Below are 17,835 nucleotides of genomic sequence, written 5' to 3'. Positions count from 1 at the left end.
GCGGGGTTTGGTGACGAGCTTCCGCCGGGTTGCGTAGCAGCGGTGGGCGGGGCCAAGGCTCTGTCTCACACCGCGACGAGTGGTCGGAGCTTTCTCCCCTCTCCTTCCCCTTCCCCTTCCCCTCCCAGGAAAGGCTGGGACCCGGCGCCCGGGCTATCCCGCGGCCGCTGCGGCCTCAGCTCCAGCCAGGCCAGGGTACGGAGAGTCCAGACCGCTTCCAGGGCGGTGCGTACGGCGCCTGCGCGGGCTCCCACCTTTAAAGAGGGTGTGGGAGGGGTGGGGGCGATGTCCCAGGGGGATTGGGGCGGGGGTTTGAGATACTGGAGGTCGGAAACAGGAATGGGAGTAAAGATGAAAAATGGAGGAAGGGAGCAGCGATAGGGAGAAGTCCAGAAGTGATAAAGAGGCGCTGGAGGGTGGGTTGTTCGGGAGGTTCTGTGGAGTGGGGGAGCCTTAAGAAGTGCAGGAGAGGGCCTGAGCTGGCTGGAGGACTGGGAGGAGGGGACTCAGGCGAACAACGTGGTGTTTAAATGGGCAGTGACTGACGGGCTGGGAAGGGAGGAAGGGAACATTCTGGGGGCCAGCCTGGGCAGGGGCGGCGGAACCTGAACCCCCGCCCTCGAAACGCCATAGCTTGGCTCCTCTCCCATGCCTTGTCTTTGGCAGCCTTGTCTTCCTCCTCCGTTCCTTCCTCCTCCCCCTCCCACCCCTCCATGAAGGAATCTCACATTCCTTACATCCCTGCCCAGGGTTTGCAGCCAGTCCCTCTTCGCAGGCTTCACACACCGGAAAGCCTTCTCCAAACCAGAACGCAGGGGAAATTGAGGAGTGGGAGGAGGGGGCTGGAGAAGAAGTAGAAAGCTGGGGGGGGTGGTTTGCCTGAGGCACTGACAGACATCTTCCCCATTCAGAAACTGATTTCATTCCACTTCGTAGCGAATGTGGTCGTTAAATGAGACTACTGAGCCACTGTTCTTGTAGGCTGGGCTGTGAGTGATAGTCTAATCCCTTCCTATACAGGTGGTTTTAGTCTGACAATAGAGCAAGAAGCTGATAGTGTTGCAGGCTGATAGTTTCCCCCCAGATAGGAATGGGGTAGACTCGTGGTAGGGAATCTGAGTGATGCAATAATGTTACTGCTCTCTGTGTCCCGCCGACTTTGTGGCTGCGTCTGGTTCCCAGTAATGGAAAAGAAGGAACAAGCTTCTTTCAAGCATTTCTTCATGGGTCCTCAGTACTCTAAATTTACTTTACATTGTATTACTACAAATACCTTACCTGAGAACAACAGTATTTGGTATGTTTTCACGTTTATCATGTCATTTGACTTTTCTTAATAATATGGGTAGGTAAGGCAGGTTGTCATTTTCCCTACTTGACAGGTGAAGGAATTGGAAAGTACATAAGGGTTACATGGCATGATAAAAGTCATACAGTTGACAGAGCTGGGACCAGAACCCGTGTCTTCTGTTCCTCTCAGTTGAAAAATCCTGTTTTGTTCTGATCAAGGAAGCACTGATGTAGGATTGGTTTTCCTAGGATGGACAACTGTTTGCTTTTTGAGTCTGGAACATTTCACTAGAAGAAGACAATGTAGCCAACAACACTGGTTCCTGAAAGCATTTCTTGAGGTGCAGGTGCATATGCCAGAAGTAGGGTTGGGAAGTAGGGTGTTGTCAGAATGGAAGAAGTATTATACCTTCCTCTGTATTATGGATGAGGGAGAGCCATATCAATTTCCACCCTACCTTCCTTCCCAACCACGGGGAAGAGAAAGTGTATCTGGCATTGCACCGTTATCTCTCTGATTAGTTTTAGAATACCACACTAACGTGTTGTGGCTGCTGAGCACAGTAAACTGATGAGCTGGTATACCAGACTCAAGATGAAATGGTCTCTGTTTTATGTGTAAAGATCATTGTCATCCTATTCCTTCCTAACATAGCCCCTAATCTTGATGGATGTGAAGGTGAGGAAAGGAATTTGAATAGTTTCTATTCTGCATTGGAAGCCTTGTCTCCCTCTTCTTGATTTCATCCTTTTAGTATTGAGAATCTGAGCAGCCTAATCATACTGCTACCTCCAGTCTTCCCAGTTGCCTACCCTGGAATAACTTCCTGATCCATTGCCTCTTCATTTTTTTTTTTCTAAACCCAATCCCCTCAGGAATATTTCCTGACTTGGGAAGTAGTACAGCACCTGTACCAACATTCTTGAGTGTCCTCTCCTTATGAAATAGTGTTTTCCAAGTGGAGGGTAGGACAGAATTCTTTTTGTATGAAATACTTTATGTGAAAGCACTTTGGAAACCTTAAAGCCTCATCTTGTGCACACAGGGTATGTGGGTCACTGCATTGTATAGCCACAGATGTGGACTCACTGACGTTACTTACAGTCGTGTGCACTGAAGAAAAGACACTTTTTCTATCTCAAACAGCTCCTCCTCCCTGCCTTTCTTCTTGTCCCTTTCTCTCCCCCTCTCAGCTATGTTTGAATCTCCTGGCTGGTGTGTGTGTGATTCCTTAGCCGATGATCGCACTCCTTAGGGGGTCGTCCTGGATGCCTAGCCCTGAAACCTGTAGTCCTTATGGAGTTGTTCATCCTCCTTAGCCGACCTCCAGATCCAAGTCTGTCTAGTCTCACTGCCAAGTGCAGGTGGTTCTCCTGACTCACCTTTTTCTTCCTTGTTCTTATTAATAGAGTGCTCCTGATCGTGACATCACATCCATCCCCTTGGCGATGGAGCTTGTCACTAGGAAGGAAGACTCAGTCGGAGAATAGCCAACAAGATGGGTCACTGGGAGCGTCTCCTGAGTGGCACTGAGTGGAGGCATCAGGGGGTTGGAGCCTTGTGAACAGGGAACCTGCCCCCCAACACTTGGAAGGTAAAGAGCCTTGATTTAGAATCTCATGCCAGGCTTCCACCCCCTTCTCTGCCAGTCTGGGTTCCTTCTGCTCTTGAAAACTTGATTCTGAAAACTTGTATCATAAAACTTTCTGTGATTAACCCACTTCAGTCTGTTCTTCTTTGCATTTTTATGTGTTACATGAACTATGAACTTTTATTTGTTGGTAAATTGCTTAGTACACTTATGTCTTTTTATGTGTTTTATATCCTGTATACTCACGTATTGGGCTCAAGCCTATAGCTTAGTTTGAGGATAAGGATTATGTTTCTGTTTCTTTTACATGTCTCTACTGGCAAGGGGACTGTGTATATAGGGCGAAGACGAGGTTCGGGGTGAGCGTACAGATAGTGCTGGCGACCAAGTGGCAGGCCCTTGCTGGCCTTTGAGGCCTGGTAGGCCTCACTTACAGTGTCAGATGACTTCGTGAAGAATCATGTGCCCTCTGGATTCTTTTTTAAATTGAACCAATTAAAGTGTGCTAAAGAAGCCTAACTTAAAAACCCCCCTGGGGCAAATCCCATATGGGTCACAACATTCTAGACTCACCTTAGAGGCTGTGTACCCCACCTCCTCATCTTAGAAGGGAGGAAGCTGAGTTCTAAGAGCTCAGTTCTCTAAGAGGGGGAGTGGCTTTAAGGACTCTACTGCTTAAATGAAAAAGACCACTTTCTTTCACTTAGAAAGTCGAGTTGCCTAAAGAGAATAAGGTCACGCTTTGCTCTGGTTAAGCCAGGGTACCTTTTATAACATAATTATCCCCTAACATAACCTTTTATTGTTTTATATGCTGAATCTTAGAATCATGGAACTTGTATTAGTATTAGAATTAGTAGAAGGGAGACTATTTACCTGCATTTTAACCTTATGCTTTTGCCAAGAATTGGTGACAGCATGCCCAGTTACCCTAAAATGGGTTGGAGTGGCTTCTCTAATGTTTCTCTTCCTCTTGTGTGTGTGTGTCTGTGTGTGAATGTGAATATGCATGGTTTGCACATCTGTACATGGGTTCAAGAAGCCCTGAGTAAAGGAGGCTAAATGTTCGGGCTCCTTTAGGAACAGTCTGTTTTGAATTCCTCGCTGTCTCTAGTAGAAGATCAGAGAAAACAACTGCAGCAGTAAGTTAAAAGGGCATAGGAAAGGGTCTAGTAAAGTTCTTGCACTTTTATAATAATGCTGATGAGGAACAGAGAGAGACACCCCAGTGTAACATTACAGAAGTATAGCAACATAATTACCTGGTTATGTTCTGGCCTGCAGAATAGAAGGCTGGGAATACAGTTTCCAGTTTGGGTTCAGGGTGTTCAAATCAGGGAAGTTGGCTGAACTATAAGCCTGAAGGGGCACCTCAGTGCTACTTTAGTTCAGCTCCTTCACTTAAGTGAAACCTTCCAAGGCCTTTTCCTATTCCACAACTCAAGGAGAATATCTAGGAAATAGCTTCCAGTGGTTGTGGTGACTGGCTATGACTCTTGAGGTCCCTGGGGTTTCAGTTTTATTAAGGCTTCTGTCCCCAAGGCAGTGAGCAGTTGAGTTCTCATGAGACATTCCCCTTGGAATGATAACCCATCCCTATGACAGCCCCGCAGCAGTGTTGAGAGTCCCAGAGAGTGGAAGGAATAGTCAAGGAGCCTAGCCTGTCAGCTGGACTGTCTGCCTAGGGGCAGGGCGAGACAGGGCAAGGAGCTGGCTTCCAAGGTTGTGTATAACCCACGTCAGCTTTTGTTTCCCATAGATGACAAATGGGAAATACCCTAACCAGATTAGAAATCTAAATTTCTCCTTAGCTCTTTTTCAGCACCTCTGAAAGGATATAGTTATAGGAGGGTGGATAAAACAGGAGCATCTCCAAGCAGATAAAGGAGAGGTTTTGATTTAGGAAGAATAATGCCCAGCATCTCTGCAGAGTTTTGGAAACCCTGACTTTATGGTGGGCACCTTGCAACTCCTAACCCTGACTGGTGGCTTCCCACACCCTCTGGCTGTCTCTGCCCCAACTGAGGCAAGTTCTTTGCTGTTTCTTTTGGGGACATGGGATCTCCTGAGACCTCATTAAGATAAGTTTTCAGAATTTGTATGCCTCCTTAAGATAACATTATTAGCACTGTTTTAAAACAAAAGTGCAGTGAAACACAGTGCAGACTTACAGCCTGCTTTCTGCGTTGCCCCACAGCAACAAGAGAGAGAAGGGTAATGTTTGTTTGTTTTTTTTTTGAGAAGGGTAATGTTTTCATTTTTGCCCCTTGCTTTAAGAATAACTGATTTTTTTAAATTAAATCTTGCAGAAACATAACCTAGATCAAAAGTATAATCTCAGCATCTAGATTTTTAAACTATCCACACTACATACACTACTTGGAAAAAAAAGTTCTTCTAAAAACAGGACCATGATATTCATACTGTTTTTGCAACTTGTGTTTCTCAGTTTGAGAAACACAAGTTTAGCATAGCAGTTAACGGCTTGGGCCCCGGGGCTGGTCTGCCTGGGTTGGAGTCTGGCTCTACCACCTGTTAGCTGTATGATTTTGGACAAGCTTTTTAACCTTTACACATGTTTCTCATCTGTAAAATGTTGATCATGATAGTCCCAACCCCACAGAGCAACTCATAAGAGTTGTAAGAATTAGTTAATATACAAGAAACGCTTGGAATAGTGCCTAGCATATAGAAACATTCAATAAATACTGACTTCATTGTTATTTAGTTGTATAAATAAAACAATCATCGTTAAAGAAAGGAGAAAAATTAATGAAGCAAAGCTATGAGTGAAATTACAAGTACTAAAAATTTACATTTAGAGACAGCTTCTCTTATATGTATCCTTCTCCAGTGTGTGTACACACACTTTTTTAGAACACAATGGCACTATAATATAATATGTATAAATGTTATTTTACTTACTATGTAAATAATGAATACATTTAAATAATATAAATATTAACAAGCATCAAAAAAAAAAGTCATACTGGTGCTACATTGTGTACCGTTTTATGGATACAAGGAATTCTACTGGATGTTTACTATTTCTGATTTTATTTTTCTTGTATAAACAATCCTTAAACAATCTAGTATATTGTTTTACACCCTTGTGTAATTATTTCATTAGGCTAAGTTACTGGAATTAGGATTGCTAGGTTAAAGGGTATATATATATTTTTTAGGACATTTACTGTTTTTTTCCTTGGTTATGATTCACCTGATCACCTTGATCAACTTTTTCTTGCAAGAGGACATTTTTCCAGACCTTGGTATAGTATATGACATGTTGTGTGTGTATGTCATCTATGTTTTATTACATAAATGACGGGTATAGTCGGTGACACATTGAGTACTTTGGACATGTTTTTTGATTTAACCTTAATATTCCTTCATAACAGGATAATTATAGCCTCATTTCTTTATTTGAATATTGAATATACACACAGAGAAAACCTTTTTGAAAGGTACAAAGGAATTTTTAATTTCCTTAATCATTTCCCCCACTCGTCTTCCTTAATGACCCCTCCTCAGGAGCAACCACTGTTGGCAGTTTCCTGTGTCTCCTTCTGGAGAGTTCCATGCATATGAAAGGATATACATATACATACTTTTTTTTGCACTCGTGGTGGCATACTTTACATATACTATTATATACCTTAGTTTTTTGTCTTAACAGTGTGTCTTAGAAGACTGCATACCTGGTGCATTTTAAGGCAGCAATAATTTTTTCCCCTCTGATTAGTTTTATAGATGTTGTAGAGAAACCAACTTACAATTTATTTAATTGAGGTAGATATTGTAAAGTAAGCAGTTCAACAGTTCAGTTATGGCTGTTTGGGGATATTTTTGCAATCGTGTAGAAGCTGTCTCAGGTAGCTCCTCTTCCTGACTAAGCAGTCTAAGGTTGTATTAACTGAAGGAGAGAGGAGAGGTGGCGATAGTCCCATTATGTCCATGTTGGCCACCCCACAGGTGGCACTCTGGGTACCTTGTTTTAGGGGCCATGGGCATCCTAGAACGCTGTGGAAGAACTGAGTCTGGGCTCGATGTTTCTCCTCTGTGCTTTTGCTGCGCCCTATCTTGACCTTTCCCAGGTGTGTCTGAGTGCAGGGTGACTGCTTTTGGGTACTGTGGAGAGGATTCTTGCTCTGGAATGTTAAACCAGATTGACTCTTATGGTCCATTCTAATTCTGAAGGCAAAAATAAAACTCACTTAACAGGGTCAATGGGAAAAACTTCTAGCTATGATCAAATTCTGTCATCTTTTATTCCTGTACTTCAAAGTAAAAGCATTCTCGTATTTTTTTATTCTCAAGTAACTTCTAAATTTAAATTTATATTTTTTCCATATTTGTGGAAGACAGATGTTTAAATTTGAATTATGACTTTTGGGGGGTGGTTGGAGGTAATTAGGTTTATTCATTTAATTATTTTTAATTGTGGTACTGGGGATTGAACCCAGAGCCTCATGCATGCTAGATGTGCACTCTACCACTTGAGCTATAACCTCCCCACTGAATTATGACTTTTAAAAAAAAGTATACTAATTAAAACTTTTGGTAGTTAAAAATAGAAGAACATTATCCTCAGTCTTACGTCCAAAAGAAACCATTGTTAACATTTTGATAATTCTTTCTGGTCTCTTTGTGTATGGATTGTTTATAAATACATGCTTTTAAACAGATCTGTATGTAAATTTGTGTCCTACTTTTTTCACCAATTATTGTATTATGTTAACTGAATATTCCTCATAAGCATCATTTAAAAGATATGTTATTCCATTAAATGAATTTGCATTACCATAATTGTTTAACTACCTTTACTGTTCATTTAAATGAATAAGTGATTATCTGATTTTTTTAAGTTTACTGGTATGATTTTTGCAAATCTATTTGGACCTCTTTTACTACCATTCTTTCTTCCTTCCTCCTTTAGAGGTATCCCTCTTCCTATTTAACATAATTCCAGATCTCCTCCCTACCTCTCCCTCAATGACCAGATTCTCTCCTGTTGTTATTTTTCCTTCTTTACTAGTGTTTTCCTCTCAGTACATAAACATCTTCAAGCCTTTCTCATCCTGAGGGAAAATATCCCACACAAGCTACTTCCTCAAGCTCCTGTCCTCCTTTAGCTGGTCCTCTCTTCTTCCTTGGAGATCAGCTTTTTGACCGGGTTCTCCTCAGTCCCTGTTTCTCTGTGTCATTTGTTCATTTTGAACCGCTGCAGCCTGGCTTCCACTGGCCATGCGGCACAAAACTGCTCTCCGTGGCACCACCCAGCTCCTCGGAACCACGGAACCACTCTCTGCTATGGTCTCCACAGTTCCATGTCCTGACAATTTTCAATTTTTTTTAATCTGACTTGTATTTGCAGTTTTTGACACCTCTTTTCCCTCTAAGCACTCCACTTCCTTAGCATTTTTTTGTGGTAAAAAAAATATTTACCATCTTAAACCATTTTTGAGTGTACAGTTCAGTGCTGTTAAGTATCTTCACATTGTTGTGAAACAGATCTCCAGAACTTTTCATCTTGCAAAACAAACTACTCATGAAAGAAAAATTCCCCTTCCTCCTCCTCCCTCTGCAACTCCCTTGACTTTTGTGAGTGATTTTCTCTTATCTCTAGCCAATCTTTCTCAGTCTTTTTTGCAAGCTCCTTTTTGTTTTTTCCCTTTTCTGTCATTGTTAAAGTATCCTCATGCACTGTTAGTGGTAGTGTAAGTTGAAAAGGCTTTCCCAAAGTCCAATATGGAAGTGTCTAGGGAAAGAAATAGTAGGCACACCATTCAGCCCAGCAGTCCCACCTCTGCGTATCTGTCCTAGGAGAGAGATTTGTCCTTGCGCTCCCAAAAAATCGTATTACAAAGATGTGAATTGCAACATGAGTTGTTCCAGGGGAAAAGTTGGCAATCAGGTAAACTTTAGTCATGAGGGGAATGGCTGAATACTTTGTAATCAAAGTGTAGACTGGTGGATTGGAAATTCTTACAATTAGAATGTAAATTACATGAGGGCAAGGACCTTACGTGTCTTGCTCATACATGAATCTTTGTAGAGCAAAGAAGAGCAACTGAAAGAATGAATGTTCACCAAGCAATGGATGGGGAGAGAAAGGTGGGAAGAGAGGCCATCTTCTTTTAAATGAGAATATAGTCATACATATTTCTTGTGGAAAAGGAAAGACTGAAAAATAAAGCAAGGGTACTATAGTCTTCAGACCCACCTTCATTTTCTGTTTCCATTCTGTGCACTTTCCCTGTGTGGCTTCTCAGAAGTCATCAGCTAGATCCTACAGTAAAACACAATTAAATATAATTCACCATAGTAAAAGTTAAAAAAAATAAAAGAGAGAAATCATAAGCTATCACCTTCAGGATTCCTACTTGGAATCTTTTTCTTTTTTTAATAGGCTTTATTTTTTTTAAGAGCAGTTTCAGGTTTATAGCAGAATTGAGGAAAATACAGAGTTTGCACATATATACTCCCCTACCCTCAACGTCTCATCAGTGTGGCATATTTGGTACAATTGATGAACCAACATGGACACATTATTATCAACCAAATTCCATAGTTTACGTTAGGGCTCACTCTTGACATTGCTTACTTGAAATCTTAAACTCTGTATGTCCAAAATTAAGATCATTATCTTTTTACCCCAATCCTGATCTTTTTTTTTTTTTTTTTGAAATTCTTATTTTGGTCAATAAGAATTCACCACTTGTTATCCAAGGCAGAAACAAAGGACTCATCATCTTTTTATTGCTTTCTGAACCAATATAGATTCTTAAATGCCTTGGTTTGAGCCTTTATACTTTTTTTAAAATCTGAATTTTTACAGCAACCTCCTAAAAAGGTCTAACTTTCTCTAATCTTCCCTATCCCCTGTATCTTCTGCATAGGTGCCAGAATCATTTGTGTAAAACAGAAAACCGATCATGTCAATTTCTTAAAAATCCTTCAGGTGTACACACACTCAGAGAATGGTCCCTCACAAGATTCTCATTAATTACAAAGGAAAAAAGTAATAACTCAACAGTAGAGAAACCTGATGGACAGCATTTAACCAAAGGGTCAAAGTTAGTATCACCAGAAACAGTACAAATCAACATGTGCTCCTGATATGATGCATTGAGAACACAGTGCCACTTCTGTGGTATTTTTGCCCAAAATGAAACCTGCACTTAATCATGAGGAAACATAAGACAAATCCAAATTGAGAGGACCTTTTTTTTAAAAATTGAAGTGTAGTTGATTTACAGTGTTGTGTTAGTTTCTGGTGTACAGCACAGTGATTCAGTTATACATATATATTCATATATATTCTTTGTCATTATAGGCTATTACAAAATATTGGATATAGTTCCCTGTGCTGTACAGTAGGACCTTGTTGTTTATCTATTTTACGTATAGTAGTTTGTATCTGCTAATCCCAAACACCTAATTTATCCCTCCCCCTACCCTTTTCCTCTTTGGTAACCGTAAGTTTGTTTTCTATGTTTGTGAGTCTGTTTCTGCTTTGTAAATAAGTTCATTTGTATCATTATTTTTTAGATTCCACATATAAATGATAACATATTTGTCTTTCTCCTAACTTACTTCACTTAGTATAGTAATCTCTAAGTCCATCCATGTTGCTGCAAATGACATTATTTTATCCTTTTTTATGGCTGAGTAGTATTCCATTATATATCTATAATTGTGTGTGTATCTATATGTATATATAATTGTATATATACACACCACATCTTCTTTACGCAGTCATCTGTTGATGGACATTTAGGTTGCTTCCATGTCTTGGCTATTGTAAATAGGGCTGCTATGAACATTGGGGTGCATGTATCTTTTTGAGTCAGAGTTTTCTTCAGATACATGCCCAGGAATGGGATTCCTGGATCATATGGTAACTCTGTTTTTAGTTTTTAAGGAATCTCCATACTATTTTCCACAGTAGCTGCACCAAACTACATTCCCACCAACAGTGTAGGAGGGTTCCCTTTTCTCCACATCCTCTCCAGCATTTATTGTTTGTAGATTTTTAAATAATGACCCTTTTTACTGGTGTGAGGTGATAAACCGCATTGTGGTTTTGATTTGCATTTCTCTAATAATTAGCAATGTGGAGCATCTTTTCACATGCCTGTTGGCCATCTGTATGTCTTTGGAGAAATGTCTATTTAGGTCTTCCGCCCAGTTTCGATTGGGTTTGTTTTTTTTGTTATTGAGTTATATGAGCTATTTGTATATTCTGGAAATTAAGCCCTTGTCAGTCACATCGTTTGCAAATATTTTCTTCTAGTCTGTAGGTTGTCTTTTCGTTTTGTTTATGGTTTCCATTGCTGCGTAAAAGCTTATAAGTTTGATTAGGTCCCATTTGTTTTGTTTTTGTTTTTGTTTTTTTGCTTTTATCTCTGTTGTCTTGGGAGACTGACTTAGGATAACATTGCCAAGATTTATGTCGGAGAATGTTTTGCCTATGTTCTCTTCTAGGAGATTTATGGTATCCTGTCTTATGATTAAGTCTTTAAGCCGTTTTGAGTTTATTTTTGTGTATAGTATGAAGGAGTATTCTAACTTCATTGATCTACATGCAGCTGTCCAGCTTTCCCAACACCACTTGCTGAAGAGACTGTCTTTTCTAAATTGAAAGACATTCTCATTTAATTGGTGTGTATTCTTAAAACATGTTAAATTTATGAAAGACAAAGATTTAGTAACTTTTTCAGATTGAAGAATTAAGAAAGCTTGACAACTTAGTGCAACACAGACTTGAATGTTCTTTTGCTAAAGGAGATTATTGGGACAATAGGCAAAATTGGAAAAAGGTAGATACAGTATTACATCAGTATTAATTTCCTGATTTGCATAGTTTTACTATCATTATGTAAAATAATGTTCTTCTTTTTAGGAAATACAGTATACATTAAAGTTATCTAGGGTTAAAGGCAGCAAGTCTACAATTTACTCTCAAGCAGTTCAGAAAATTTTTATTCATCTGTTTATGTATATGTATAGAAATTATAAAGTAAATGTGGTAAAATGTTAACATTTAAGGAATCTGGATGAAGTATATATGGGATGTTTCTAAGTCTGAAATTGTCAAAATGAAAAATTAAAACCTACAGGTTTATGTCAACAAAAAGAATCCTTCAGGTATTCCTGTAGTTTTCAGGTTAATTCTAGTGCTGGTGTAGTGTCCCAGGGCCTTCCTAACTTCCTTACTCTTAATTTATCCATCCCTTTCCGAACTTCTGGTGCTAGTATGCTATTTCTTTGCTGTTGATTGAGCCAGGTTCTTTTGGTTGTAAGATACAGAAAACCAATTTAAAGTAGCTTAAGCAAAAAGAGGATACACAGGGTGGTGTCTCACAGAAACCAAAGGTTGGAAGACAGCAGGGTCTTGGGAATAAATCCAGCCCTCTGAAGCCTCAGGACTTTCCAGCTCTCATCCAGGCCTTTCTCACTGTGTCTGTTTCAGTCTTTTCTTTCGCTCTGTAGATTTGTCTTCCTCAGTCCACATAACAGGTAGAGAAAGAACAACTTCTCTTTCTTGGTGTCAAGCTCAAATTCTCAGAGATAGGATCCGTTGACCCTGCTTGGATTGCACGCTCACCCGTGGCCCAGTCAGCTGTAGCTTAGGGTCAAGTCTTACTGGTGAGCCATGTGGCTGAGAGAGAAAAGGAGAATTCCTAGTGAAGCACGCCATGGGTACGCGCTGCAGCTCTCAGTGATGGAGGCACACAGGGCAGTGACACTGTGGGCTGCTCTTGGCTCTCTTTCCACCATCTTCATTGTTCATTTCAGTGAGTTGCAATAAGGAAAATCACAAGGGGCCTTAGTTCTGGGTTTTACATTTCACTTTATGTCTTTAATATCATCCTTCATGTACTCACCCTAATCCATCACTGTTGACGGGTTATTCAAGGGAATGTTGGCATAGTAACTGAAGGCCAGCAGTCTAATGAGAGACACAAATATGGATATCCCCATTTTATATGAAGATAGCCAGACCAGGGTGGTTTACAGTAGCAATTTTGGAGGGTTTGTTAGTAAGCCCAAGGCCCTGAATTTAGGCCCTTGAGATGGAGGAATAAGCATGCAGAGAAATGGTGGTGACGGAGGTCAGTGTAATTGTAGCAGTGGCATCGGGTATCATTGTCTCTTATAAAACAGATAAAGAAAGATAAGTGGTTCCAAAGTGAGCCTTGTAATTTCTTGTATCCATCAGCCTTGTGTGTTAATCAGGATTTTTCTCAGGTTAAAGAGATAAACTAGTAAACATACTAGGGAATTTACTGGCTCGTGTAACTTATGTTTGGAAAGTGATTGTGGCTTCATGCATGGCTAAGTCCAGGATCTCGAGTGATTTCATCTGAATTTGAGTTCTCAGCTCGGCTTTCTGCATTATAGCTGCATTCTATAAGCAGCCTTTCCTCGGTAATGGCAGAGATGGTCACTGACTTCTCTGAGCTGAGCATCCTACCAGCTGTGCACCCCCAGGGGAAAGAGTGCCCCTTGAGAGCTCCAGTAGAGTCCCAGGCATCTCTCACTGACCCGGGTTGGGTCACATGTCCACTAGGAACCAGTGTGTGATTCCTGAGGGAAAACTGGTGCTGTTTGCAGACAATAGGGTGTTAAGTAGACAAAATACATGTCCACTCTACCCTGGTTGCTGGGAAGCTTCCAGTTAAAGCAACATTTAATCACACCAAACACTTTATTGTTTTGTAAAGAACTGTGCTTGCTGCAAAATTGGGTGTAGAATATGAGTTCCTACTCCTGAGAAATTTTTAATCAAGTAATAGAAATCAGATGTGTACATAAATAATGGTTACTCTCATGTACTGAGTGCCTAGTATGTGCCAGCAGGCACTTTGCTAAGTGTTTCATATGCCTTGTCTCTTTGAGGACAACTCTGTGAGAGTCACTTCTATTATTACTTATACCCATTTTATCTATTTAAAAAACCATTTAGGCTTTGGAAATGTGCAGAGTCTACCCAAGTCACACAGCTAATCAGTAGTAGACTTGGGGATGTCACACCCGTCAGTTTTGACTCAATCCAGTGCTGTACTTTGGCTTGCACTTGACCTGTCGAGGCCCTCAGCATCCATCCCATCTTCACCGCCTGCCCCGCCTCTACTGGACAGAGTGATTCTAAATTCCTGAGAACAATGTGATTGACTAGCTCATCTTTTTCAGGACATCACAGCTGATGGCTGATCTGTAGATTGTCTGCCCATCCTTGATCCAATTAGCCCACTGGTTGGATGTCCACAGGGGAGTTTCAGTTACTGTTCAGTGACCTCTTCGTTGGGTTTGGCCTTTAGGAGCCCAAAGAAGGGCACGGCAGCCTCACTGCTCTTTGAGTCTTTGTTCTCCTGAATTTCCCTCCCATTCAGACTCTCACCATCTCTCTCCTGCCTAGATGTTCTTCCTGTCTCAGATCTTGCCCCTGTTCACAGACTGATTCTTAAAGGGGACTTTTATCACATCATTCCTTGTATATCTTTCAGATGCTCCCCATAGCCCTCAGGATGAAGTCCAAACTCCTTATATAAGGCTTCTCAGGGCCTGGCCCTTGCTGGCCTCTCCAGCCTTATGTTTTGACACTCCCTTTCTGGCACCCTTCATATCAGCCTTTTTCTGAACCGTTTATAATTCCCTGAACTCATCGTATCCCTTCCTGCTCTGGGCCATTAAATATGCTATGTCATGTGCCTAAAACTCTTACGTCCCACCCTGGTCTGCCCCCCCCTGCCCCCTTACCCAGCCTAGCTAAGTCTTGTGTGTCTTGCTGGTGACACCTAGTTCTGGAAAACTTCTCAAAACCTCCCTCTCCTTTCAGCCTGGGTTAGGTATCCATATCTCTTGCCCTCATAACGCCCTGTGCTTATCCTAAAAGCATTTATCATTTCATATTCTAAGTGTATACTTATATAATGTCTTCTCCCATTAGAATTAAATTTAAGTCAGCTTTATCTACCCCCCCCAAATGACTGGCACATAGTAAGCTCTCAGTAAATATTTATTGGACAAATGAATGGATCTTGGCAATGAGATCAAGTTGGCACATGTCTGATCTTCTGAACTGGCCTCTTTTTCCTCTGTTGTTCCTTCCAGGACCTGGGTTTCAGTGATGAGACATGGGGTATGATGTAACCCGTTTCCAGGGGGATGTTGACGAAGACCTTATCTGTCCTATTTGCAGTGGAGTCTTGGAGGAGCCAGTCCAGGTGAGTCTGGCGGCAGCTTTGGGGAGGCAGTAGGTGGCAGTGGAGCTAGTAGGAGACATTCATAGGTGATGGGGCCAATGGGGAAGTCAGTGTGTCCTGGCTCCCTGTCCCCACTCCCCACACTCCTGACACACACAGGATAGTTTGGTGCAGAGGAGCAGTGGCAGCTGCAAGAGGAATGGGGCCTCCCAGAGTCTGTCTAGAGGTGGACGCCGCAGGAGTGCAGTGGTTCAGATTTCCTCCTGAGGTCGCTGTGAGACTGCTGTGCTGTGAAGCGTTTGTTTGTTTCTGTCCTCTGACAGTAGCTTGGTAGCTTCTTTTCCTCTTCAGCAGCTCTAACTAGGTTCTGTCTTCCTACCCAAGACTGAACTTTGGGACTCTCCCAAGAAGTTCTCTGCATTTTCATGATGTAGTAGTTCGGGTAATCAGCCAGTCTCCCCTCAGGCCTCTTCTGTCTGCCTACTATTTAACAAATAGGAAATAGGGGAACTGTAGGTACTGACCTAGTTTCTTCCTGGGATTTATTGAAAAAAAATTTTTGATGTAGCCATATACTCTGCATTTCGATATGAAAGCTGCCATTTTCATTAGGTCATTTCTCTACCAGCCTTGCCAGACCAGAGTCAGTTGTGTCTTCCTCGGGCAGGTATGAGAAGAAGCTCATGATTAACCAGGCAAGTATAATGAGTGAGATGAATTCTTAACAGTTGTATTCATGGGACATCATCCTGTATGGTCCTTATTGCCCACACTCTGTACATACCAGTTGATCCTCCATCACTCCTGCTTGGCTGGAAATAATCCCATTTTCCAAACCAGGACACCAGTCAGTGAGGGCTCTTGGCCCTTCCCCTACTCACTGCTTATACAACTCCCTGGAGCTCCCCTCGATCCTTAGAGTTTATTCTTACTGTCCAGTTTTCAACTCCCCAGAGCACAGATGCCTGAGCTGGATGAAAATCAGACTGCATCAATGGCAGCTAGCCCTGGACCTATCCCCTGCCTAGGCCTTTGCAGCCTACTGCCATTAGAAGCAGATTGGCTGGGTGTGGAGCAAGCTCTCCTGGCAGTGTCAAGAGGTCATGGGGTGTGTCAGTTACCTCCCTACCCTGGCAGGGCACTATCATTTGCGGTAAGTCACACGTGGAGAAGTGACTGTCTAAGGCAGAAACCACCCCCGGCCCCCAGGCTTTACCTTCTGAGGTTACCAGATACATTTCCAAGGGTAGAAGGGCCCTGATAGGGATGCTGATTTCCCTACATCATATTTATTCATTTATTGAATAGACAAATTCATACGGTTGAGAAATCAAAACAGTATAAAAAGATACACGGTGAAAACTCTTGCGTCCATTCTTGTCCCAGTTTAGCTAATCCCCCCATGGATAACCATGTTTATTGGTTTATTTGGTATCCTTCCAGTGTGTATATGGGCAGAGATAAGCAACTATGAATGTTTATGTATATATTTGCCCACCTTTCTTGCACAGAATGTAGCACATTCTGTATACTCCCGCAGGGGTGACAGGTTTAGAGAAGAAGGTCACAAAAGAGGTGCCGTTGAGCTGGAATCTGAATGCCAGGAGGCATTCTGGCAGAGGGGAGCAGCAAAAGCAAGAGCAGGCATGAGTAGGGTGTGGACAAGGAACAGAGAGAAAGCCCAAATGGCCTGAACTCGGTGCTGGGAGCATGGTGTGAGGCGAGGAGAGGCCAGAGGCACAGGGCCAAATCCAGCAGAATTTTATGGGTCCTGAGCAGGAGTTTGGATTTATTTTAAGTGCAATGGGAAACCATTGTAAAGTTTCAAGCAGGCAAGGGATATGATCTAGTTTGCATTCTTAAATGAGTACTCCGGCTGCTGAATGTGGAATGGATTATAAAGGGGCAAGGCAGAAGTAGGAAGACCAGTTAGAATACATATTTAATAATGTAGATGTGTACACCTGAAACTGACACAACATTGTAAATCAACTATACGTCAATAAAATTTAAAAAAAAATAATGTAGATGAGAGATGATAGCTTGAAGTGGGTTAGTTGGGGAAAGTGGACAAATTTAGGATTTTTTTGGAAATAGCATCTATAAGATTTTGGAAAGGATCAAATATGTCTTTAAGTGAAAAATATAATGTACTGACAGTTGGATTAACGATATTGAGAATGACTTCTTTCGTTATGAAACCTTTCTGTTACAGATTTTGGTGTTTGTGAGCATCTTGAGGGTAGAAACTGTCTTTCTTTTTTTATCTCAAGGACCTCGCGAACTGCAGGGACAGAATAGGCACTCCAGTTACTCATTCATTCACCCACATCTACTGAGTGCCTGCTGTGTTTGTCCCACTGGAGGCCAGATAGTGTCTCCCCAAAGGCCACGGAATCCTCGCACTTTGAATTATCAGGGAAGCAGGCTGAAATACCTTTATGAAACTGAAAAGAATGTGATTCTACAAAAAAACAAAACAAAACAAAAAAAAGCTTGCCCTGTTTTGGAGCATAGGCCTGTTCACTGGGACTCAGAGCAAAGCCTTAGATGGGCCCTCGTGAAGTAAGAGCTTGGGCCCACCAAGAGAGGACCCTTAACCCCTCACCAGAAGTTCAAGGTTTTTGTTTTGTTTTACTTTCTTATATTGAACTTTAGCCAGTATATCTTTGCCCCCCCTCATCTCTACTCATCCCTCAAGACCTGTATCAAATTCTATCCTCTTCAAAAAGTTCAAG

General features: G+C 41.7%; 1 protein-coding gene and 1 long non-coding RNA gene across 4 annotated transcripts in view; one reads left to right on the top strand and one right to left on the bottom strand.

Annotated features, from left to right (window-relative positions):
* Positions 1–30: 30 nt before the first annotated feature.
* The window catches only part of LOC140700011 (E3 ubiquitin-protein ligase NRDP1), a 24,749-nt gene continuing 6,944 nt past the window's right edge, over positions 31–17,835 (top strand). Inside the window, exons 1-4 of one of the 3 annotated variants that reach the window (XM_072972476.1) lie at positions 31–225; positions 2,701–2,885; positions 15,006–15,118; positions 15,726–15,792. In XM_072972476.1, the coding sequence (XP_072828577.1) occupies positions 15,060–15,118; positions 15,726–15,792 (126 nt within the window). In that variant the 5' untranslated portion in view covers positions 31–225; positions 2,701–2,885; positions 15,006–15,059. The remainder of the gene's footprint in view (positions 226–2,700; positions 2,886–15,005; positions 15,119–15,725; positions 15,793–17,835) is intronic. The other 2 variants (XM_072972477.1, XM_072972478.1) reach the window with 2 other exon arrangements.
* LOC140700020 (uncharacterized) overlaps positions 9,131–17,835 on the bottom strand; it is a 23,218-nt gene continuing 14,513 nt past the window's right edge. The window contains exon 3 of the long non-coding RNA XR_012078218.1: positions 9,131–9,174. This is a non-coding gene — a long non-coding RNA (uncharacterized lncRNA). The remainder of the gene's footprint in view (positions 9,175–17,835) is intronic.

Source organism: Vicugna pacos, chromosome 12, assembly GCF_048564905.1.
Source record: "Vicugna pacos chromosome 12, VicPac4, whole genome shotgun sequence".
Lineage (NCBI taxonomy): Eukaryota > Metazoa > Chordata > Mammalia > Artiodactyla > Camelidae > Vicugna > Vicugna pacos.
Note: the sequence above shows the minus strand (reverse complement) of the source record. Positions and strands in the feature narration are given on the sequence as shown.